Here is a 25,931-nt window from a genome sequence, read left to right as displayed (position 1 = left end):
GGTGTATTGGATTTACATTGGTAGGGGGTTAAATAATGTGATTTTTAGAGGTATTTTCCAATATGTAGTCAAATTAGGGGTATGGTTTAGTATGTCATGAACACACGTGATATGCTAGAGGTTCATTGAGTGAAGCACCCTTGGGTGAGTTAGAGTTGGATATTATGCTTTATGGACTTATATGCATTGAATGCAGGATTAAAGGAGAAAATCAAGGAATTTTGGCAAAGACTAAGGTCAAAACTCGAATGGGACAAGGGAGAGGGATTGTAGGAGGTAAATCCTCCTCATTTACTACTCCTCCATTTGAATATTCCTCCATTCATCACATCAGCTTGGAGTGCAAATAGTCAAATCATGAGGATTAGAAGGCAGCCGAGCAAGTGAGAGACAAAGCACCAATTTATCTCAAGTTTGGGAGCCGAGCCTCCCTAATTTTAAGGAAGTCATTGGGGACTTCAGTTATATAAGTAGAGAGGCCTAGGACCTCAGTAGGATTCGGATTTTTATTGTAAAACTCTAATATATTTTCGAGCTGCAATACTTGTGAAAGTTTTATTGATGTAATTTGTTGTTTTGGTAATAAGAATGAGTTTTGTTTTGAGCCAGCACTAAGTTAACTTAGAGGGCTGAAGCTCTTGGGTTAGGGCCCAACCCTAGCAGCCAAGGCTCCTCTTTATTGTACATGTATGTTTAGTGTAGATTCATAGCTTCATTGTTAATTTGACTTTTAGATGCATTTCCATTACAAGTAGTGTAGATTAGATTGGTTGTTTAATAGTTTGCTTCCATTTGTTCCTTATTTCAAGTAGCAGATTAACAGGGATAAAAAGGATCACCACAAGGTTTTCAGCAGGAGTCTCGGCCTCAATTCCTCCCTCTGGGACCACGACTTGAGGAAGGGACCCTTAAGTAGCCCCAAAAACACAGATTTCTAGTACTTTTATGTGCTTTGGAGTTTGATGTCTTTAATTTAGTATTTGGTTAGTTTTGCAAAGTAGATTTCCATTATCATCTTTTCCATCTTCATTTTTGCAATAGATCTCATCCATGCTTTCATTCCTTTCAACAACTTTCTTCATGCATAGTATAGGCAGTTGATTAATTAATTCTGCTTTTCTAGTTTATGAAAATGTATCTTGTTACATAGTTTTTTGGAAGACACACATGTTTTATGCAAAGCAGGTGCTTCAGGAGGATACTAAGACTTCATAGCCAACAACCAACTTCCACTTCATCCACCTTAACCATCTCTTGTTTTCGCCATCACCTTGACTAGTTTTCCATCATTTTTCCTAGAAATTCTTCCAAGCACATTCAGCGAATCCAACCATCTACTATCTTGGATATTGACTTCTCAGTGATCCTAGATCTTCTCCCACTCCATTCCACCCATCACACATCTTTCCTAGGTCTCCCATCACCTCCAACACCTCACATTTAGCTCTCGATTATATCATGTAGGTTTCCTATAATTCCTGCAGGATATCTTGTAGGTTTCTAGTACATCCTGTAGGTCTTCCAGAAACAGCCTGTTTTGAGGCCGAATTGATGGAAAACCTCTAGGAAGTCACCAAAAGCCTCCCAGGGGTCCTCCGCACCATCCAACCATTTCATAACCCTTCCAGCCACCCTCAAACATCCTTAATTCACCTGCCACATAAATAAAAACAATTAGTTTGCATACTTGATTTTGCATAAAAAGACAAAAAAACAAAAACAGATTTAGTTCAGTCCCTTTACTTGCATATTAGTAATGTTTGATGCTTCTTACTTCTACAACTTAGATAGTAGCATTTGTTTCATGTTGATTTAGCATTTCTGCCTAACATAGCGTCTTAAATGGTTAATTGGGGAATGGTGTGATTTAGCATTACATGTCGACCTTCTCCATTATTGCAGTAGAGTAACTCTCTCTTCGAAGTAGATTTACCTTTCTTCCATCAAAGAATCAAGCTTCTTCTCACTCCATAGAAGTCTAGCTTGGAACCCTAGTGGTCTCTCGCCAGCTAAACAGTGACAACAGGCAGGGCCATCACTTTTACTTGTGCATACAGTATTGTCACCTCCAAGTTTGTATGAACCCCGGGTTGATAAGTAAAGCTGGTAGCGTAGGAGTTGCAACATCCTTGCTGCAATACTGGCGCTCATAAAAAATTACAACTTTTATAATTAGATAAATAATCCAAATTCATTATACAATAAGTTTTCTTTGTCAATAAATATGGTTGAGTTTAAATAGGCATCATCTAATTTATAGATGAAATGTTTTTTTTAAGAGTATTTTTCTGTTTAATTTTAATTAAAATCCTGCAAAGATTTTCAAAAAAATTGGGTTTAAGTTGTTTAATTTGAGTGCTTTATGGGTTTTTTAGTGGGTTGAATCTATTTATGCATTCAAAAATGTATTTTAAAGAAGAAAAAAAATACAATCTTGCTTGAGATTATATCGCCGGATTTTGGTGAGAAGATCATTTAGTCTCTAAGTTTAAATATATTATCGGTGAGATTATATTTTTTCTAAATATTTAAATTGTATTTTTAAATATATAGATGAATTTAGCACGATATATGAAAACTCTTAATCTATATTGATTTAAAAATTCACATCTAAAGTACCAACAAAATATAACAAAATTATATATATATATATATATATATATAAAAAGCATAAAATGTTTAAACTAAATTTATAAATAATTTTTTTCATTATACATCTATTATTAATTATTAAAATAAAATTATTTTATAACATCTAATTATATATTTTAGAGATTTTGATTAGAATTTGGTTATTTTTTTATAGGTAAATTATAATCTTTTATTATTTAAAATACTTTTTAAAATACATATATAAATTCAATACCATCACAAACCTATAAGATATACTGTAAAAATTTCACAATTCAAATTTAATGAGTAAATTTGAGCATGCTTCACAACTCAAAAGCATGCCAAAAATTCCAAAACATATAACGCATGCCAAAAACACACTCCAAAACATATAACATATATAGCACACAAAAATTTTAAAACAAGTTTCATTGATTATGTAAGGTAATTATTTAAATGGATTGAGTACCTTAAAAAAAAGGTTCTCCTAAGACATATAGGGAAGATTTCACCGCTCAGATTTAAGCATTTATCACCCCTCAAAAGCATGCCTAAAACTCTAAAACATATAACCTAGATACGGTACACAATTTTTAAAACGGGTTTCACTGATTATGGATTGACTACCTTGGAAAACTGTTCAAATTGCATTAATTAACTCTCGAAACACATGGCTGTCGAAGATTGTTACCAAATTGCCACGTCACTTCTCCGGCGAGAGTTCAAAAAAGGAGAGGAAAACACATTGCGAACCTGAATTCTCCAGAAGCGGCTAGAGAATTCTGGACGCTTCCAGAATGGAGCAAAAGCCTCTATTTATTACCTTTGCTTCTGAGTATTCCGCATCGAGTTCTGAAGAGCGTTTCGCATTACTTTGCAATCAATTCGCTATTCTTCAATTCGCAGTACTACTATTGTTTAAAATCCGGTAAGCAATTGAGCTGTTTCTGTTGTTTTCTCTTTCCTCAGCTTTATTCAAAATTTGAATGTTGGACATCAAAGATTATTTGGGGCAAATAAGTGTATTTTCTCTGCAGGGGAAGACTTCTGAGAGATGGCAATGGATCCTTTAGTGAGCACCGTGTTGCTGAGCTTACCGGACGAGATGGAGAGGCTCCTCCATGCCCCGACTCGCTCTTATGTGCGTGACAGCGAGGCTACGGCTTCGACTCCTGTGGATGTCAAAGAATACCCTCACTCTTACGTCTTTATAGTCGACATGCCTGGTCTTAAATCCAACGACATCAAGGTACCTCGTAAAGCCTAAATCTCCTTCAAGATCGTCAGGTTTTGCCTCTATTTTTTTTCCTTTCTTTTATTTTGTCCGTCTGCTAGGGTTTTGTTGAAATGTGTGGTGATGTGCCCTGCGAAGGTTCAAGTGGAAGACGATAACATTCTGAACATCAGTGGCGAGCGGAAGAGGAACACGGAAGAAGAAGGGGAAGTTAAATACATCCGCATGGAGCGCAGAGTGGCAAAATTCATGAGGAAATTCACCTTGCCTGCTGACTGCAACCTGGAGGCCATCTCTGCCGTGTGTCAGGATGGAGTGCTGACCGTCACCGTTCCCAAGCTTCCCCCGCCGGAGCCGAAGAAACCTAAGACGATTGAAGTCAAAATCGGATAAATCGTCTGCTCTGTATGCACAGATCGAAATCTTTGGTGAATTTTGTAGGGTTTTGTTGCCTGTGCCTTAGCTAGATTTTGCACGTTTTTGTTTTAGGCTGGAGAAATGTGTAATGCTCTGCATTCTATGTATCCAACCTGGGGCGCAAGAATAAAGATTTTTGGAATTTCTGCGATATGTTGCTTTCTGTTAATGGGACAACAGAGCACTGCATCTAAGTATAATTTCTGTGTTTGAAGGCTTTTACTGAACCTTGCCCGTGGGTTTAAGGGCTCGATTTGTGTTCTCCCATGCCTTATTTAAAAGCCTTTACTGGACCTTGCCCAAGGAGTATAGTTGTTCGGTTTGTGTTTTCTTCATCAAATAGAGATAAGTTTTGTATTTTAAACCTTTTATTGTACGTTTCCCACGGCTTAATTTGTCTTCATTTTCATTGGAATTTAAATCTAAATCCTCTGGTATGAGTTCTCCAGTAATATGTTCAAAACAAATTTGGAATTCAAAGCTAAACCCTCTGGTATTAGTTCTCCAGCTATATTTTGAAAAATAAGATTGTACCGGGGTTCCGCCTTGCCTATGTCTTGTTCTGTCCCTGCTGTTTGTAGCTTAATCTGTTAACGTGCCAAATTCCCAGCCGATCGCAGAGACAAAAGGCGGCTCGATCACTTGTAATCTATGTTGAAGAGGAATCAGTAAATGATCGCCCAGAAGCACTTGCCCTTCCTGCAGCTCTGTTTGTTATGGGGGCAGGAAGGAGGGGAAGGACTGGTCAGGCTCTGTTTGTTATGGGGGCAGGAAGGAGGGTAAGTACTGGTCAGGCTCTGTATGTTATGGGGGCAGGAAGGAGGGGAAGAACTGGTTAGGAGTCTGCGGTAGAGTAGGCCCACATACAAAAACTCTTTCCTATCTGCTTAAGTGATAATAAGAAACATGCATTAGCGCTACTATCCAAAACGTCTCAAAATAACAATAAAAAAGAGTATGGACTATGTAATTATTAAAAAAACAATAGTAAAATATAGAGTATAGACTATAATTATTAAAATAACAATACTACTAAAATAAATGAGGAAAAAAATAACAATACTATTGAAATAAATAAATGAGGGGAAAAATAGTGTATAGATTATAATTTTTTTTTTTAAATGAAAGCGTTTACATTATTTTAAAGAGTAAAATTACATTTTTTGTCCATGCATTTTCATTAATAAATAAGAATTACATGTTGTATGAGGCTGCATGAGATGCATTCTCATGCATTAAATAAGAAAATTTAAGAAAATTGCATGTTGTATGACGCTGCATGAGATGCATTCTCATGCATTCACTTAGGAGCAGTTAGGAGCAGTTCAAAATATAGTTAAAAACTTTATACAAGATTTCATCCTTGATGTCATTGATAATAAACTTTATAGAAGTTTAGATAGTCCATAAAAAACCAAGATAAACTGAGTTCAGTCCCATAAAGTAAAAACAACAGGGAATAATAGTAAAACTATATACATAGAGCCAAAGATCCAAAAAAATTTTGATCAAAAGGATCATTTAGTGATGAGCCTGTTCATCTCCATGAATTGTTGGTGGAAGAAATGGTAGAAAGTGTCCTCCCTGAATCTTTGAATTTGTCGTTGTCCTCTATTCAGTTGCGCGACCGCTTTGGAAAGACGATCAACGATTTCATTCCCTTCCTTGTATATGTGTGAGCATGCAAAAGAATCAAATTGAGACTTTAGAGTAATGATGAGTTAGTATGTCTCTGAGTGTATGCAAGTGACAGTGATATACATCGTTTATCCAGTGTATAGTGAGCTGTGAGTCCCCAAAATTTGAATCTTTTGGCAATTTAGTTCTCTTGCAAATAGAAGGAAGTGTTTAAAACTGTTAAGTTTTGCATAGTTGTTGGAACTCCTGCTCAGACCAACTTGTATTTTGTAGGACACGAGGTTGTCGATGTGTAATACATCACCTCTTCCAAAATAACCCTAGGGGAAACTAGAGTCGATATGTTTTGGGACGATGACCGGGGGGGCTTGCTATCTGGATCATCCGGTATCAAGTTATAAATAGCTAGCAACATTGAACAGGAGGGGTCCCAATTTATCATGGCATTCATAAAAATAGTTTTGTTCTTGTTAATCCATATACCCCAACAAATAATTAGTGGCAAATTCTTGACTTTATGAGATTGTGCTTCTATCCACCATCTGTGCCAAGCCTCGCCGACATTTTTCCTAGACCAGGCTATCGGCAAATTTAGGGAAGTAGTGATCCTTGACCAGAAGAAAGTCGTCACATGGCAGGTGACGAATAAATGGTTTGTATCTTCTTCGTGCTGTTTGCATAAGCAACATCTGGAGGGTTTGTGGAACACCTTGCGCATTAGATTAAGTTCAGTAGGGGCCTTCTCCATAAGAATGCACCACATAAATAATTTGGATTTTGGGGGGGCTTTTAATTTCCATAGATGGCGCTACATATTGCCATTTTCTTGGGCAACCATAGAATTCGTGTAACCAACTTTTGGGGAATATTTGCCATGGGGGTTGGGGGCCCAAATAAGGACATCCTGTTGATCATTGATCCTCACATTGGCCTCCTCAAGAGCCCCAATGAAGCATTGCCAGTAATCACTCCATTGATCTGGGATGTTGAGTGCCTTGTGATCCAACCAACGCTGTCGCTGCCACATGTCTTGTTCAACGACTGCAATCTGCGCAATATGGGTAAAGCCCACTATGGAGAGATAAGTACATAGTTGTTGTGGAAGAATATGAGCATTCCCACAGTCGCTCCAAGCGTCTGAGCCAATTCGCACTTGGTCCCCTTTTCCAATTTTCCATGCCAACTCGTTCTTAATGAGGGAGAGGGATTGAGTAATCGCTTTCCAGACGATAGAGGCACCAGTCGACAAATTGGTGGGACTGTGGACCCAATCCATAACAGTAAGCGGATGGATGTATTTATAGTAAATAACCTCCTGCCAAAGGCTTCTAGAATTTATGATGTGCCAACCCATTTTTGTTGTAAGTGCCTCTACAAAAAGATGAAGGTTTTTTATACCCTAGCCCCCCAATTTTTTAGGTTTTCCAATTCAGTCCTAGTGAACCCATGCAAAAGTTCGCCCTGTGTTCTGGCCCTTCTAGAGAAAACGACAGCAGATTTGTTGAATCCTTTCTAGAATTCCTTTGGGAATCCAAGCCAATGTCATCTAATAAACTGGGATTGCTTCCAGTATCGATTTGAGTAGGGTGAGCCGACCTGCTCTAGAAAGCCAACGTTGTTGCTAGATGTTGATTTTGCTTTCAATTTTTGCAATGAGCCAGATGCAGTCTGCAATACGATAATCATTCGGTTTCAATTTGAAGCCCAAATATTTTAGTCTAGCATCTAGATCTTGCCTCACATAGGCAAATTGTTGGCTAGTGAATCTTGACTCATGCCACTGGCAGGTCACAATGATAATTGTGGACTTTTCAAAATTAGGTTCCATTGCTGTAGCTTTGCAAAAGAGAGATAAAATGTTCTTGAAAGCATATGAGTCACGAAAGGATCCATTTAAAAAAATCAAAACATCATCTATAAATAAAAGATGGGTAAGTGTGGACATATCAGAGATCCGGACACCCCCCAATGCACCCTCCGCCCTGCCATTTTTAATTAGTCTGCTAAACCCTTCCATAATGAGAAGGAAAAGCAGTGGAGAAAGAGGGAAACCTTGTCTAAGTCCATGTTCCGCATGAAAAAATCCAGAGGCAGCACCATTAATGAGGATATTGTAAGAGATCGATGAGAGACATCACATAATCCAAGAGATAAAGGCATGGGGGAAGTCGATATGAGTGAGAGTAAACTGAAGGTAGGACCAATAGGCACGATCAAAGGCTTTGGAAAGATCAATCTTAAGAATAATAGACTTTTTATGTAGCTTTTTGATCGAATGGAGGGCTTCTTGGGCTGTCCCAATGGCTTCAAGGATTTGGCGTTGATTGAGGAAAGCAAACTGTTCTTTGAAGATCATTCAAGAAAGGATAGATTTGATATGGAGAGTAATAGTTTTAGAGATGATTTTGTAGATGCTGTTACAGAGGGAGATGGGGTGGTAGTCATCAAAATAGGAGGGTTTGCCTGATTTGGGGATGAGAGCCAGGAAAGTCGCATTAAAACCATCATACATTCTGCCTGATCTTCTGCAATCCTCTATAGTCTGAAGTAGATCATCTCCAATAAGCTCAAAGAAGGAGCCGCAGAATTCAACCGGCCACCCATCCAGACCCGGACTCTTATCCTTTTTAAAGCACTTCAAAACCGCTTCTAATTCACCTCTAGTGACCGAGGAGTTTAAAGTTTCCACCTCATCACGTTCTACAAAACGAGGCAAAGATTCAGCAGTACGGATGATGCTCAACAGTGTTATACCTGTAGGGGCTTTGTAAATGTTAGAGAAATGTCTAACTCCCATATTAGCCAGCTGTGCAAAGGAGCTTTCTTTTCTGCCATCATGGTCTTGAAGCTCCCAGATTGTATTGATTGACTTCTGGCCCCTTGCATATTGTTGAATTTTTTGAGTTTTTATCTCCAACTTGTAACCAGAGCGCTCTACTCTTTAGCCTCCAGTGCTCTTCTTGCAAACGGAGAAGCCTGATTCTTTCCATTTCAAGAAAAATCAGTTGAGCCCTTGAATCAGCCGATGCCATGCTGCTCGGTGCCGAGGCTTCAAATTCTTTGAGAGCCAACTCAATCCCAAGTAAGTCTTCCTCATTTTTCCTCCGTTTCTCCTTAGCCCAAATAATTGTTTTGGATTTTAAACCAGCCAAGTTTTTGGAGAAAACCACCGCATGAGGGGAGGGATCATCTGGGGAGCAGTCAATCCAAGAGTCAGCAACTAATTTCCAGAAGCTCACATCCAGGGGCCATGAAGAGTTGAATTTGAAGGGCACCGACGGTTTGAAATTATTATCCCTAAACTCCAAAAATATGGGAGAGATCCGAAATCCCGCGTGCGCCCACCCATTGACAAAACAGGTTCAAACTTGCTAGGAGAGGAGCTTTGATCAAAAAATGGTCTAGCCTTCTAGCTAACACCTCAACCCTCGTTCTTCAGTTCCTCTAGGTCGGCATGATCTTGGCAGGACCAATATTTAGAAAATCATGGGAGTCCAGGAATTTTTTAAAAAAGCCGATAGGTGGTCACATTGACCTGGGGAACCCCACGATTCAGCCATCCCAAGGGAGAAATTTAGGTCTCCACCTATAATTAAGCTCCCATAATGCATGAAATCGGCCTCCATAAGCCTGTTCCAAAATGATTCCCTGTTCTGACATGGACCATAAATGTTGATGAGCCTGAGTGGCCTGTTAAGCTCCATCGAAGATATATCAGCACCCAGAAAGCCTTCCCCCCCTAGACATTGAGAATTTTAGTGGAGCGTTTGTTGAAGCCCTGGGCACAACCACCTGAGCAACCCCTAACATCTAGAAAGTGGAATTCCCAATCTCGGAGAAAACTTAATAACAACGGATTAACCTGGCTTCCTTCGCCCAACGTTTCTTGCAAAAAAATAACATCTAATCTTTAGGAAAGACAAAGTCTCTTGAGAGCCAATTTTTTGTTTGGGTTGGCTAAAACCCTACAATTGAATGAGAGACAAATCATGGGGGAACAATGCGGGTTTCCCTTTGCGCTAAGAACCCAATCAATTGGGGATTGAACCCCAAAAACCACTTCAGCACCTGCCCTCTTGATGGCTTTTGAAATTTTAGATTGTTGGCCGCGGGTGGGTTTATGGGTTATGGGAGGGGGGAGGTCGATCCAAACCAAAGGCCAATGATGGGGCGGTAGGGAGAGAGCGGAGGAAATAACGATGCGGCCCACTAGATGACATGTTGCCTCCATGAATTGAGACAGACTGCTCAATGGAGGTAGAGGGGATGGAGGTTGGGAGGGGAGGAGGGGCCGAAGGAACAGGACAAACGTGGGAGCACAACTTGCTAACAGATATACACATTGAAGTAGAAATAAAAACAGAACCCAAAACATCATGAGATAACTAAGGGGAAGGGAAAGGAGGAATACTCGCAAAGGCTGAATCCCTTGCCTGAGAGTTGGCTAGAGGAACCTCCGAGACCATGGAGTCCGATGAGAGACTGGCAGATGCGGCTCTTGCTGAATAGGCATTGAAGACTCATGAGTGTCCGCCCGAGGAGGGAAATCTAACTCTGAAGTTTGAGTGTAAGTCGAAACCAGAGATTTGGGAGGATTCTGGCTCAGCTCGGTCAATTTGGGACAATATTTCTAAAGGTGCCCCACCTCATGACATTTTCGGCAGGGAAAGGGAATGCCTTCGTAGTCTAGGATTTTCCTATGAGTAATGTCGCCCATTTGGAGTAGATAGCTCTCCACGAGTCCCTCTGGTATCTAGATACACTAGAATGCGAGCCAGAGCCAAACAGCCCGTGTCCTGGTAAGCCCTGTCATGATTTAAATAAACCCCTAAATCATCTCCAATTACCCTGAAAATCTCATCGGCCCAAAACTGCAATGGGAGCGCAGGCGGACATACCCAAATCGGTCTAGCGCCAAGATTCTCCTTTTCCCGGTCGAACAATGACGACCATCGTTTCAGCCTCACGAGGGTCATCTCGATGTGCCAATACCGTGTCAGAACCCAATCTACCTAATCAGGGTGAGAAAAGATCAAGGCGAACCAACCACGGGATAGGGAAAGAATGCGAGGGAGTTGCGTCAGAAGGTTGCCCCAAATCTCAGCAGTCCACTTCCGCAATCTCATGGGCGAGTAATTCCTACCCCGAACCCGGCCCACAAGCACAGTGCTCTCCGTTAGGGCAACTTGGGCCATTGTGATTCCCTCCCCAAAAACCAGGCGCTAGTCCCTTTCTCTGGTTTTCGAGTTCCTAGATTTTTTTGCTCGCCATTATGGTGGATGGGCAGCCTGTTCACCCTCTGCTTGGCCGTTGTCGTCTAAGTCTGAGGATCTGATATTGTCTGTGCCCTGTTCTATCCCAGCAATGCCATTGAAGAAGCCCGAAGGCGGGGAAAAACCCACTGGTTGGAAGGCTAGGTAGAAGGGAGCAGACCCCAGAAGTCCTAACTGTTCTGAAGTCAATCCTTGTGAAGGAGGCTGCAGCCCACTAGCCCCTTCCGTTGAGGCACCAACACCACCATGTAGATTTGTGCCTGCTGGATATGACTGAGACCAAACACGAAGTTTTGAGGGCGAAGGAATGGAGAGAAAAGGGGGCTTCAAGCCCTCTCTGGGGCTAAAAATACCTTCCGTCACAGTCGTTAGCGGTTGCGGGTCGTCCAAATCCTGGATGGTAATGTCTATGTCGTTCATCAACATAGTAACTTCTTCCACCCACGTGACCGATAAATTGGCAGCCACCGGCATAGACACAACAGGAACCGGACGAGAGTAGTTGACCTAGATGTATTCTGCGGTCAGAGAATCAGAAGAATAATTTAATAGCTGCTCATCTATCTGAGCACCAGCTGCCAAGGTTACTCCATACATTGTTGCAAGAAAAAACGAAAAATGGGGACCCATGTTGACCAGGGTAAGGAATGTTCCTCCTGAGAAAAAACCACTGGTAAAAAACGTCTCGTTAAACCCGCTGCCAAAAGATAGACCCGCAAAGTCCGTAACCTTGCGGCTAAACCCTCATGTTTCTAGGAAAATTAATGTCTTGTCGAACGACTAACCCTCTAGGTTTGGTAGCTAACCTAGAAACAACAGTTAAAGCAATTCAATATCTTTCCTATGAGTGACAAATAAGAAAGAGATCATGAAAGACCAACCTGTAACTTTCACTTTAATCCTCTCTTGATCTCCCTCTCCTTTGGCTGATCCTGTAACTCCTCTCTGTGCTTAACACGCTTGGAGAGTACCTGCACAGCTACAAAAACAAAGACCTGCCAAAGCATAGTGATCCATCACGGCATAAACATCATAGAATCAGAAATATGATAAACAAATGAATGCATTTACAGTTAACACAATCAATTGGGAAAAATCTTGAAGAACTTTATTGATATCAAGGAGAATTACAACCCATAAGAAGTTTGATCTAGCACCATCCTCCTAGCTTCAAGCCTTCTTCACCTCATGGATCAGCGAGAACACACCAACAATGACACAGTGCTCTCACCTCAATACTAAAACTAGCAGCACTTCCTTACAACTCAGAATAATTCAGCCTTCTGATCTCTTGGATGGAAGATCCTTTTATAGATGATTGCAAGAGGGTGAGTCATCAATGGGGATGATGGATGCCATTCCATTTGTTGAAATTAGTTCCACAAGAGAGTGGAATTGGAGATGGTTTCGTAGTTCCCTTGGTCATCCTTGGGCAAATTCTGAGAGGCAAGTGGCATAGGAGAAGTTTCTAGAAGATTCCATGAGCAACCAACTAACAAACTGTCCCAAAATTTTGTCCAACCTCACCCATCGCACTTACTAAAGGGCCAAACTGCGATGCATATCACTTAGACAGTGTAGCAAGTGAGATGCATCTCACCCTAACACAAGGCTTTCAGAGATGGTTCAGTTTAGGCACTTTTTGGATGATTTCTGAGATGGAACTTTTGGGAAATGAGGCATTCAGATGATTAAGCTTCTTTAGGGTATAAAACAACTCTTTTAGGGGTTGATGAGCCCTAACATCATCGACATATGAGTTTGGGGTTGATGTGCCCCAATATGTTTATAACAGTTGTCCCCTAAAGCATGAGGTCGTAAATGTTCATGTCGGTGAAATGCTTTATCATGAGGATCAGAAGTTTCGAACTGGAAGGTGATCTGTATAAATTACAATACAATACATCATAATAATATGATTTTTTATGAAATAGCTGACGGAGGCATTCCCATGCTCAACTTTATAAATTTTTATTTCATGTACATAGATCAGATAGTCATCTGCAGATACAGACTTGTGATTCTACAGATATAGAGTCGTAATCCATGATTAGGATGACCATCTGTGTAGAGTCTTTGTACATTTGATGTTTTTGTATCCTTGAATATATTGCAGCCCGGATGGATGAAACTAGATCCAGGGTCTTCAAACTCGTTCAATCTTCGCTCGATGTACAATTCAAACCATGTGAAGAGATGTTCTGAGGTCAAACATGGAAAGACATCATCTCATTACTAGCCAATGATGTGAGCTATTAACAGACGCGAGATGGATCACTGATAATGATAATGATAATGATCCTCAAGGTACTACAGTACATTTCACGTAGTGTGAATACATGATCCGACGTCGAACACCACGCATAATCTTTCGGTCGAAGGCCATTGATGTCAACCTGCCGTTGGAAGAAAGAAACTTGCCATTGATGTGAACAAGCTTCAAAGCATTGGAAGGGTGTTTCTAAGTCAACTTCTTGGATAATGAGCTGATGTCGACAAGAAGCGACTCGTTGTAGGAAGGCCTTGATGTATCCCACATCTACGACACGAAACGAAGCAGATGATTTCTAGAGGTGAAAATGAACTGACGACACACAGTCCAGGAATGGCGGTCATGAAAAATGAAGGTTGGAGGTATTGCAGTATATGAGACATTAACTGGATGACTTCTCTTGAACATATCGGCGACACTGAGATGAATTGGTAGCGTTAACCACAAAAGATAGATGGTATGAAAGACCAATGGTATAATGACCGGTGAACGGAATAACCCAACTCAACTCAATCACGGAGATGAAGTGAAAGTGTCATGTTCAAGAGCGACTTGCTACCATAAATTCTTCAATATTTTTCCCTTTTTTCCCCAGTTGTTGCTGACCAGTACCTCTTTATTTCTGTCAAGCTTGAGGAGGATAACATATGCTTGTTCTATAATTTTCCCTTTGGGCAAACCCATCACTATTTGATGTTTTAACGAGTCTAGTGACGGTGAAGCTTGGTCTTTTCTAGATGGACAAGCTTGTTGCTATTATTTTAACAAGTTTAACAACAAAGATAAGTCGGTCATTTTCATAGTTATGGAGTTTGAAAAGGGACGAAAAGAAAACTCCATAAGTTATTTTTTGTAAAGTAATCCCTCAAGTCCGAAAAAATGATAAAATAATACAAGAGGGATGACATTTCCAATACTTTAACGAGCCAGAAAAGACAAGCGCTTGACAATCTTGTCATGTTTAGAGAGTCTGAAAAGGGTTTAAAAAGGACTTTATAGTTTTCTTTTCATTTTTAAATCAAAGCTCGAAAAGAAGACAAAAAGTTTGCTTGGTGGTCAAAGATGCTCAATTCACCGTTTAACACATCAAATTTTGTCGACAGTTGTTCAACCTGCTCAAAACTCCATCAAATTAATTAAAAATACATATTCATGGATGAAAAATGAACTAAAACTAACATTTACTTGAAGTACATGGAAAAGTAAACATAAAAAGTAGTTTCAACATTTCATTTCAAATATTGGATTTTAGAGCTCTGAAGCGGTTTTTTCCCCCAAATTTCACCAGTCGATCGCGACAAATTTTGTGGATCATTTTCCACGTCGTTAGGACCAGGTAGGAGCTATCCTTATGCTCTTCAATTACATTCCATATTTTCTCAGTTCTAGGCAAGTTTCCTCATATTTTTTTGCCTCAAGGGTTTTAAAAATTCGATTTCCAATCATCGCACTTTACCCCTATCGAAAAGTGCGATGCATACTGGGCTGCCAACAAGCAACCTAATATGCATCTCACCTTACTCAAGGGCTAAGTGTGATGGGCGCAGAAGGGCAAGTTTGTACAATGTTTTTTCATCAAATTTTGAATTTTTTTTTACCCAAAATGAATCCTAACTCATCTAATGTTTGTATTTCAGATATTTTTTGGATCAAGATGGTCGTTTCATGGCGAGAACGAGAACATGAAGAGGAGGATATGATTTCTTTACATGACCAGGGCACAATGGATGCATTAAGGAACTGTGGTTTACTAAAGTTCTTCCGCTTATCTAGCATGAGACAACAGATAATTTTGTTGCAATATCTTCTTCATGCTTGGGATCCTATTGACCAGGTATTCCAGATCAGGGGTAAATCTATTCCTTTCATGATCGAGGATATTTATTTTCTGATGGGTTTGTCGAGACATGGCGCCCCTCTTTCACTATCAGGATTTGCTCGGGGAGGGGGGGGGGGGCGAATCAATGAAAGATTACATTTGTCAGTTCTGCAGGGAAGGATCCCAACCCAACAGAGATGGTAAGATTAATATCCAGGATGTTTCTGATCGACCTTTGAGGACCATTCTTTTTACCCTTGCTAGATTGGCTAGTAGTGCGGCCTTACACTTAGCGAACAGATCCTACATGCAGTATGCCTTGGAATGCCTGGAACCGAAGGTGTTCAACTGGTGCGAGGCGGTACTTCCTATCATGAAAGATCAACTGTCCAAAGTAAAGACTGGAAGAACCAAGAATTTTGGTTATGGATCCATTTTGACTACCTTTTCTTTGGAAAGAATCCCACTTATGCAACCTCAGAACATTTCACTGGGAGTGCCTAGACCGAGAGAACCACGGATGCAGAGATGGGTGGACCTTATGGCTAGGCATGCTGGCCAGTCACAAGTCTCATTCTCATCTACCTTTTTCGAGTGGTTCGATCGCCAGGAGATGGCGTTTGTGGAGTATCCATATGTAGGGATGGATTTCCGAGGCGATCTGGATTTGGCATTACCAATCAATGAGTAGTGGAGTGTTATAGGTAAAATGATTTGACCACATCTTTTTTTTTGTTTTCTATTGTTTTTGTGTTTTTTTATTGTTACCAAGACTAAATAAACTCGTGTGTGTGTATATATTGGGCTAGTTCGACTAGTGGCACGCCCATGGGAGGTAGATGTTCCAGCGGGGGAAACTGTAGGGAGGGCAGTCCTTAGGTATCTGGACATAGCGGAGACCCTTGCACAGTTGCAGGATCAGATAGAGGGATTAACACTTGGCATTCCAGATGTCCAGACTGACGAGTTACCTATGAGGCTACAACGCCATACTACTGGTGTACCGAGTCGTTGGACTAGGCTCTTGTGCATAATAGCACAGGCGGTGACTTGTTATCACCAGCATCACTAGTCTAGGATGTTTTTCTGCATTCATTTTAAGTTTATGGGTCAGATGACCAATTTTGTCTTGGACACAAAACATTTTGTGAAAACTTATAAACAACTATCTATTTTGAGTTTTGGAGTTTTATTTTTGATAAGTGATGAAATCCTATGCAAATGTTGATGTGAAATGATTTCTTTACATATGTTGCAAATGTCTATTTAACACATAGTTTGCTAATGAATCAGTCAATGTGTTTAATTTTCTGGAAATGTGTTGATATTGAATGAAATCAAAATGTCTTTCCAAAATCCTAACTCTTAGGAACATGCGATGAATAGCTGGGTTCCAGACAGAATAAATGCTAGTAAGTTGTAGAATGACAAGTTGTGAATCTAGCCTAACAATGATTCGGCGTATGCCATGTGAAATGGCATCAGAGAGGAGTTCAATCAACGCGCTATACTCAGCGATGTTGTTTGTCGATCGACCAATACATATCCCTCTGAAACTCACTAACTCGCCGCTTGGAGCGAAGATGGCCCAGGCTGCAGAAGATAGGTTCTGCGTGCTATGACTAGCCCTGTCAGCATACCCAACAAATGGTTCCAAAAAGTTTGACATCTGCAACAAATGTGAAGTGGATTACCTAACCAAAATGACAACTCTAAAAGAAAACACACAAAAAATGCAATGAAAGCATATGTACAGTGAGTTTTACTACACTTAATCAAGCATAGTAACGTTTGAGATACAACCCGTTTCGGGGCTGCGATAGTGGAATCCCATCATAATCAACTAACTCGTAGGCTCCTTTTGTCAACACACGTTTAACAATATAAGGGCCCATCCATAATGGTTCAAATTTCCCTGCTCCTAATTTGTCAGAATACTGATCATAAAGCAAGACTAGGTCACCTTCTGAGAAGAAACGAGGCTTAACATTTTTGTCATATTGTGTCTTGATGCATTTCTTATGTACTTTGTTAGACAATGCGACATCACGACGGGTTTCATCCAGATAGATTAATTCCATGAAACGAGCTTCTTCTTCAGAAGTTTCGGGTAGCAGGTCGATTGCGAGCTTGAGGGATGAGATTTCACACTAAATTGGTAAGATTGCTTCCAGACCATACACCAACTGAAAGGGCGTAAATCTGGTTACATTTCTCACCGAGGTCCGATATGCCCACCGAGCTAAGTACAGGATTAAATTCCAATTCCGCTTATTGACTCCAATCATTCTTTGTAGCATGCGCTTAAGGATTTTGTTGATTGCCTCAACTTGTCCATTAGCCTTCGGATAATATGGAGTAGAACTATCATGGGACAGTCCTAATTTGGTAGTTAACTTGATCATCATGTGATTGAAAAAATACGACCCATGATCTGTGACTATAGCCTGTGGCACACCGAATCTAGAAACTACATGATTGAAAAAAAAAGAGCAGCCATTTCGCCGTTGTTGTTCAATGTAGGCATCGCTTCGGCCCATTTGGTAAAGTAGTCGACAGCGACTATAATATACCCATTCCACCCGGCCGAGGTGGGGTTACATGTCATGAAATCAATGCCCCATTTTGCGAATGGGCCAATAGCAACGACTAGATGCAATGGTGCAGGTGGTAATCTGGTTTTACGATTAAAAATCTGACAAGCATGGCACTTTCTGACTGCAAGTATGCAATCTTTGAATATGGTTGGCCAAAAGTAACCAACTCGTAAGATTTTTTGTGCATTTTCATAACCAGATAAATTCCACACACAAGCACCTGAATGACATTCATTCAAAACCTTTTCGGCCTCCTCATGCGTAAGGTACCTTCATAAAATCGTATTGACACCACGACGATAAAGTGTATCACCAATGATTAGATAATATTTGGCTTGGTATTGAATACGTCATTCTTCAGAGAGAGGTGTTAGGTCTAAAAGCTTGGTTCTGGAGATAGACCAGTATATCCCCATACCACGGATCACTTGACGATATCAGAAACAGAGACTCATCCACCATTGATGCTTTTGATGTTAAATCGTTGGAGGAAGAGGGAAGGTCGCAAAGTAGCCCTGCAAAGACAAGAGATTTCTTTGATTTGGATTTGATGAATTTCAGATCAAACTCCTGCAAGATGACTATCCATTTGGAATATTTTTCCCCTAGAAATTGACATGATAGGATTTATGTCATAGGGTTGTAATCTGATACAATGGTAGTTTTGCGAAGGAGAATATAATGCCTAAATATCTGTACAGCTTGAACGACTGCTAAAGCCAACTTTTCAACGTATGAGTACTTGCTTTCTGTATCATTAAGGTTGCGACTTAAATAATATATAGGATATTCAATTCCATCATCTTCTTGCACTAAAACCATACCGATGGTTGTATCTGTAGCGACGAGATACAAGGTAAAAGTATTTTTGATAGTTTGGGGCATACATTAATGATGCTTTTATCAGGGAATATTTGAGAGCATCAAAGGAAGCTTGCGCAACCTGATCCCAATGGAAGGGTACCCCTTTCTTCAAAAGACGTGTATAACCTTTAGCGAGCTCAGCATAATTTGGAATGAACCTCCTCAGAAAGTTTGCCTTCCCTTGAAGTCTCTGGATCTGTAACAAATTTGAAGGTGGAGGCATGTCAAGAATTGCCTGAACCTTTATTGGATCGAGTTGAATTTCGTCCTTAGAAACTACAAAGCCAAGCAGTCGACCAGAGCCAACACAAAACACACATTTGTGCAGATTGAGTCTTATCTTGTAGTGTCGGCAATGCAAAAATATGGCTCTCAAATGTTGTGGATGATCAGTCTGTTTTCGTGAATGAGTAGGCAGATCGTCAAGATATGGTTGAACTATGTTTTTGATGTCATGGAAGGCATAATTCATTGCCCTCTGAAATGTCGCCCCTGCATTCTTCAAACCGAAAGGTAATTTGCGATATGCGAATGTGCCCCATGGACATATAAATGCAGTTTTTGATTGGTCCTGTGGGCGGATATTGATTTGATTGTAGCCGGAAAAACCATCCATGAATGAAAATATTTCGCATCCGGCACATTCATCAATAATCTGGTCGATAAAGGGTGTAGGATAGTTGTCCTTCGGACATGCTTGATTTACATCCCTATAATCGATGCACACTCTTATCGTTCCTTGTTTTTTCATCACTAGAACAATATTTGATACCCAATCAGTGAGAGGTACAAGGTAAATGAAGCTAGCACGCAAAAGTTTTTCAACCTCTGCTTTAATGGCAGCGGCTTTCTTTGGATGAACAGGTCGAAGCCGTTGATGTACTAGTTTGACATCAGGATACATTTTGATCTCATGCTCAACAATGCTTGGGTCAATGCCTAGCATTTCGTCATAAGACCATGCAAAGACATCTCTGAATTCGCGAAAAAGAGCACAATAATTTTATAGTACTGATGGAGAACAAGATTTGTTGACGTGAATATTTCTACAACATTGGGTTTGGTCGAAATATTTATGGAGATAGTTTCTTCCATGTTAGACAGACTTCGCTCAGAATCGACTGTTTATACAAAATTCAATAAAAAATCAACGATTGAAGGGTGATTGAGTTCTTTTGAATAATCTTCATTGTCATCTCGAAGGTGGGAACGATGATGATAATCTTCCCACGACGTCTCTCCTATCATCATTGATTGGATGATTCCTTCGTCTGTAGAATGTATACAAGACCAAGGATTAGAAGAGGTTCCATATTCTAAAGACCTATCTACCCAAACACTCGTTGAGTGCGGATTCGGGTTTGCCGCACAAGCCCAATAGATTGATTGCTACAAAGATTCGATGGGGCTTGGCAGCAACACCTTGCGATGATCATCAATCTTAAAATAGTTGAAACTCTTCTTAAACTCAGATGATGTAGAAGAGATCATGTTGCAGGTTTCCACTGTTGCCACTTCCGCGCAACCAGATGGTGACGGTAGGGTAAAGGTACCCATCAAGGAAGGATCTTTTAGGAGACCTACTCCAACATTTTGAAATGATTGTGAATTTCCATGTATCAATGGAATTCTTCCAGTAGCTTGTGAACTATTAGCGAAAAAGGATAGTTGGCCGACGACTGTGATGCCACCTTTGAAAGGAAATGCAATCGTTCGAAAGTATGTGGACACAACCGCAGCCATAGCATAAACCCAAGGCCTTCCCAACAAAATATTGTAATCAAGGAGTCCATCGACGACCTTGACTTCAATATCTATTGTTTTGCCCCCTAGTTCTACTTGCAAGCTACTTAAAATCCCGTATGGAGTGTACATTCTTCCATCAAAAGCTTTTAGTGTTGTTGGTGATCGTGACAAGGGTGGTGAACCAAAAGTTTTCCAGCAACTCATTGACATAATACAGGTAGAAGCCCCCTCATCAATAATGGTTCGATGAACATTTTTATTGAGGGCTTTTACATGTATAAGGAAAGCTAGTTGTGCTGGTAACTATGGTGTATATCCTGTATGATTAAAGACCACAAGATTGGAATCCGTAGGATCTATCCCACCTATCGCTGATAAGAAAGCCTGCTTTTGTGAGGGACAATTTTGCAATACCTCAAGTGTCAACATAGTGAAAGGTCATTGAGCCATATCCTCCACCATATTATAATTTTGGGCTGCTCGAGCACGAGGATTAAATGTCGATTTGTGTACAACTCCTTTCAGTGGCTTAATTGTTAATTTAGGAATAATTAGTGGAACAACTTCTGGTGAAGTCGTGGTCGAAGTATTAGGTTGATCAGTAGCCTGATTGTTCGACGACGATGGATTCCTGTAATATTTATTCCTTGTCTATACCAAAACATCATTTTTCTTATTCGCGATGGATATCATAAGCACTTGGGATGTGGAAGCATTATCAGTGGCAACCAAATGTGTTTTTGGGTTCAGAAATAGATCTGTCAGCATCGCTGAGGTATTCGAAGCCTTTAAAAGTTTAGAAACCTCAAATCGATGTGGACAATCTCTTGTGAAATGCTCGTCATTGCATATCAAACATGGAGTACGAGGTTTGCTAGCCGTAGAAGGGATTTCAGATGATTTTTCAGGCGTGGAATTCTCCTGTTTCTTCTTATTATTTTCCCCTTCTTCTTGCCTCCTGGTTGCTTTTGACTTTTTCCTTTGTCAGATGACACGACATTAATCTCAGAGGTAAGAGTGTTTTCACATGAACTTGCATTTTGACTGGAAATAGCAAGAGATTGACCAGATGGTCCTCTTGTCATTTGTGTGCTCGAGGAACCGATCACGCTGTCACCGACGTGAGAGTCCCTACTCGATTTTGGAGGGGGTGGAATGGTAAAAGCTGGTCTAGGTGCGTCAGGAATCTTGTCATATAGTGTGCCTGATTGTGTATAAATCAGATCTAAATATTGGGCACAAGCAATGACTTGCTCTTCTGTGACAACTCCTCCTTTTCCCACATCCTCAGTGATAGATGGAAATAAGGACTTTATAAACCACTCAGCTAAAAGCTAATTTGGAACATACATCTTTACCATTCGACGATGACGCCGCTACTCATGAATATGATCAGATATGTGAGTGGAGGTAGCCTGTTTAAAGTTGGTAAGAAGTTTTGTTCCAGTTTCATACCTGATAGGTAACTGAAAGTGGGTTAGAAAGGTAGTGGGAAGAATGGTGAAGTTATCAAAAGAAGCTGTAGGTAATTCAATATACCATTTTGTTGTTGGACCAGTAAGCATTCTCTAGAAAAGACGAAGTCTAATTGAATCATCATTAACGGTGTTGGATGAACACCATAAATGAAAAGTCATTACGTGATTCAATGGGTCTTCTCCTGGATTTCCATTGAACTTTGGAATGTTAGATGGCAGTTTATGTGGAATCACCCGCCACCAAGGGGCATATGCAGTTGGATCATTAGTAAGCCGTTTCAAATATGGTAATTCAAGAGTTGTTACGAATGGAAACTGTTGATTCAGGTTGGGTGGAGCATACCCAGGATAAGATGGAATCACTTGAGCAATAGGTCTTTGCATACCAGCATAGGGCATCTGTGCCTGGTAACCTTGATAAGGTTGTTGGACATAACCAGTATAGGGTGGTTGTTGATAACTAGTTTGGAAATGTGGTTGTCCATAACCTGCAAAGCCTTGTTGCCCAGGTCCTCGGTAGGCTTGATATTGACCAAATCCAGTTTGAGCTTGTGAACCAAGTCCAAACTGGGGTTGGGTTTGCTGGAATTGAGGTTGTTGATATTGCGATAGCCATGGTTGTTGGACCGTTTGCTGCTGTCCAGTACTAGAAGATTGACCAAGTTGCAGATTAACTGTACCCGTTTGTGCCTGAGTCATTCCGGATAAAGGAACACTAACCTAAGGTTGCGGTTGAGCCCCAGAAACAAGCAGCTGTTGTATAACAACCTGAGAAACTTGAGCCTTTTGCCTTGAAACCTAAGGTTGCAAGGAAGAAGGAACAATTTGTACTAGTTGAGATACAATAGGTTGTGCTTGTGACTGCGGCATAGTCGTAACGGCAGGTGTAGTGGGAATATTCGACACAGGTTGGATTGGTTGTGTTGGATATACAACCCTTGGTTGATCTGGCGGTACTGGTAGCCAACCACTAGCTGTAATTCTAGTTTGACCTGAATACTGTGGGAAACTCTCATATGGCTATCCCCTGGAAAAAGGAGGAAACGGTGAGTAAGCATATTTCTCTCCATATGGCGGCAGTCCAGTGTTTAAAGGATATATCGGTCTCTGATAACTGGCTTGCCCAAATTGATACTGATATGTAGGATCAAATTGTTGAGTTTCCATGTGAGAAAAACCAAATGGAATTCTGGATGAGTAAATGGGAGTAGACCATGGTGCCGAAGCCACCCTTGAGTGGGTTCCAGCGAGTGATTGGTAACCAACCGGAACAAATGATGCACCATATAAATGTGACTCAGGTTTACCAGAAAACATTGAAGGAGTAGCAGTATAAGATTTTGCCGCAGCTGCATCAATGATACGTTCCTAGATGTTGATGGTTGTTCAGACATGGTTAACTTATCCAAAAGTTGTCCTAACGTTTCGACAAGAACTTGCGATGAAGTAGGATTAAAGGAAGCAAACTCAAGAGTAGTAGGATACAAATTAATCTCAGTTCCAAAATGAAATGGGGTATCAGATGGGGGATCCTCTACTATCTACTCTATAGCAATCAGACAAGGTGGAAGAGGTTGACCATTAGGTCCGTAAAAGACTTCTGGAGCCGAAGAAGGTGTAGTTTCTGCAGTGACAGATGTTGGAGAGGTGACAACTTGTGGATATTGAAATTCAAAGCCCATATGTTCAGGTACATGAACTACCGTCTCAAAGGGAGGTTCTTGAACAACTCCTGGTTCAAATGTAACCTCGGTTTGAACTGGAATGGGTTCCAGACCAACTCTGGATGGAGTTTTTTCAGGTTCAGAAGTATTTACCATTACACTAGGATCAATTTTAATGTCCTCTGGTAACTGCAAAACTTCCTCTTTAAAGGTGGATGTACCAGAAATAATTGGAGTAACTGGAGTCTCTCACGATGTTGAAACGAATGTTCCAAATAACCCAGATGAACTAGACTCAGTTAAACGAGACCACTTTGTTCTAATTGGTTTCGCTTCCAGAGGTAAAGACGGTTGACTCGCTAATCTCTGCGAACGATGGGGTTTTGATTGAATTTCTTCCACAATTGCGGATTACTTGATCAACTTAAAAATCAACTAAGGAAAAGTGATGCTATTTCGTGGTCAATTTATTTTAACGATACTTGGATATAACTTTTCTTTTTCATTTTTAAAGAGTCGAGAAAAATCTAAAGATGACTCTAGTTGCCTTCGATTTTTAATGAGCCTGAAAGGACAAGTGCTCAGATGGACCTTTTCTTTTAGAAAGTCGAAAAGAAACGAAAGTGACTACTCTAGAGAATCTAGAAAAAAAGGTTTACCAGACCAATCGCAAAACTGCAATATACACTTTGGTGATAAATTAAAGAGAAATTACGAAGGACTTATGTACGGTAGTCAATCTTCCCAAATGCTGTGTTCAGTGCATTGCAATCGATAAGGCGACAGACTTAGTTTCCTAAGGATAAAGGATTTAAGCCTATTGTGGTTTCCCAATATATATGCAACGGTAGGGGGAGCAAAAATCTGTGCTAGCACTTGTCGTATCAAAGAGGAGGAAGCACCCAACCTTCAATGAAAACGATATCCACTAGGTTTAACGACATTGGAACACGTCTCTAGCCTAAACCTCTAAATGTGTTGCGTTAGATTCCAAAGAGTTGTTAAGCTCATTGAAGTTAATTTTAAAGTTGATCTTTCTTAAAAGTTTGCCTTTGATGGTTCACCACGAAATGTGATCTAAAATTCCTAAAGATGCAATCTACAATGATAAGCAATCTTTTCGTTTATTTGACCAATGAAAATCCTAACTACAAGGGATAGAGCATAGAAACGCTTTTAAAGCAAACAACAAAGAGCACTCATTAATGCAATTTCCCTAAATCATCTTTTTGCACACAAACCAAAATGCTAAATTCAAATGCATGTATTTTTTTTCAGCTCTCCTTAATGTGAATGATTCAAAAAGGAAAACTAAATACAACAATGACTCAAAATGTTTCACTTAAAATGACAATTTCGATAGTTTTTCTTCAAAGAGGGAAAGGGAGACTCAAAACGACACTTTCAAATTTGAAGAAATATCTTTTCGGCACTTTAAACAAACTCAAATCAAATCAAATGCATCAAAATAGTTTAATTGATAAGCTATGAAGGAGGATTTTGCAACACTTCACTTTTTCGACGAAAATGGAAGACTTTACAACACTTTTTCTATCGAAAACGACAAATCGACTATCACTACTTTTGATAATGGATTGTAAATGAAGAACAAACACACAAAAACATTCACCAATCCTAATCTAAATTGAGGCTGATCTAAGTGATGTAAGTTGGCTTCAGTGATGAGGTATTGTTCAAATTCAGCAAGCAACCAAACAAGTCTGAAAACTAGTAAAAAACCCTCAACTCCTAGATGGGAAATTGAGTTCAGTCAATCATCGCACCTGGCCTTTGCAGATAGTTAGATGCATCACACTTTTCTCATTCAGGAAGTGAGATGCATATCAAGTCATAGTGGAAGACAGTGCGATGGTCAGGGAGCGCTTCTGAGAATGGTTTTGGCTCAAATTTGCAATAGTTTTTTATGGATCAAGCTTAGTATTGATGAAAAATGATAAGCAAAGTATGATGGAAAGTCCTAAGAGGTTACTGAGCTACCAAAAGGGCATCTAGATGTGTTTGCAAGTCAAATGTTTAATTCATAAACTAAACCAGAGATTGACTGAAGCAACATTTATCTACTACACAATTGCATAACAAGAGCGGTTCGAAAGCTTCCTGGCTAGCTTCAAACTCTGTCTATAGTTTATATAATTCAACATAGAACAACAAATAGCAACAAACAATCATCTGGTTCCTCAGCGGAGTCGCCAATTTGTTTCTGGGAAAATTAGTTTCTTGTCGAACGACTAACCCTCTAGGTTTGGTAGCTAACCTAGAAACAACAGTTAAATCAATTCAATATCTTTCCTATGA

General features: G+C 40.1%; 1 protein-coding gene across 1 annotated transcript; it reads left to right on the top strand.

Annotated features, from left to right (window-relative positions):
- The first annotated feature begins 3,371 nt into the window (after positions 1–3,371).
- Positions 3,372–4,628, top strand: LOC149229576 (17.3 kDa class II heat shock protein-like). Its single transcript, XM_089378676.1, has 3 exons — positions 3,372–3,541; positions 3,651–3,862; positions 3,986–4,628. The coding sequence occupies exons 2-3, from the start codon at positions 3,668–3,670 to the stop codon at positions 4,238–4,240; spliced, it is 450 nt and encodes a 149-aa protein (XP_089234802.1). The 5' UTR covers positions 3,372–3,541; positions 3,651–3,667; the 3' UTR covers positions 4,241–4,628.
- The last annotated feature ends 21,303 nt before the right edge of the window (positions 4,629–25,931 follow it).

The sequence above is a fragment of the Pinus tabuliformis genome, chromosome J (assembly GCF_031772625.1).
Source record: "Pinus tabuliformis cultivar Carrire ecotype Pingquan chromosome J, CPIR1, whole genome shotgun sequence".
NCBI lineage: Eukaryota > Viridiplantae > Streptophyta > Pinopsida > Pinales > Pinaceae > Pinus > Pinus tabuliformis.
Note: the sequence above shows the minus strand (reverse complement) of the source record. Positions and strands in the feature narration are given on the sequence as shown.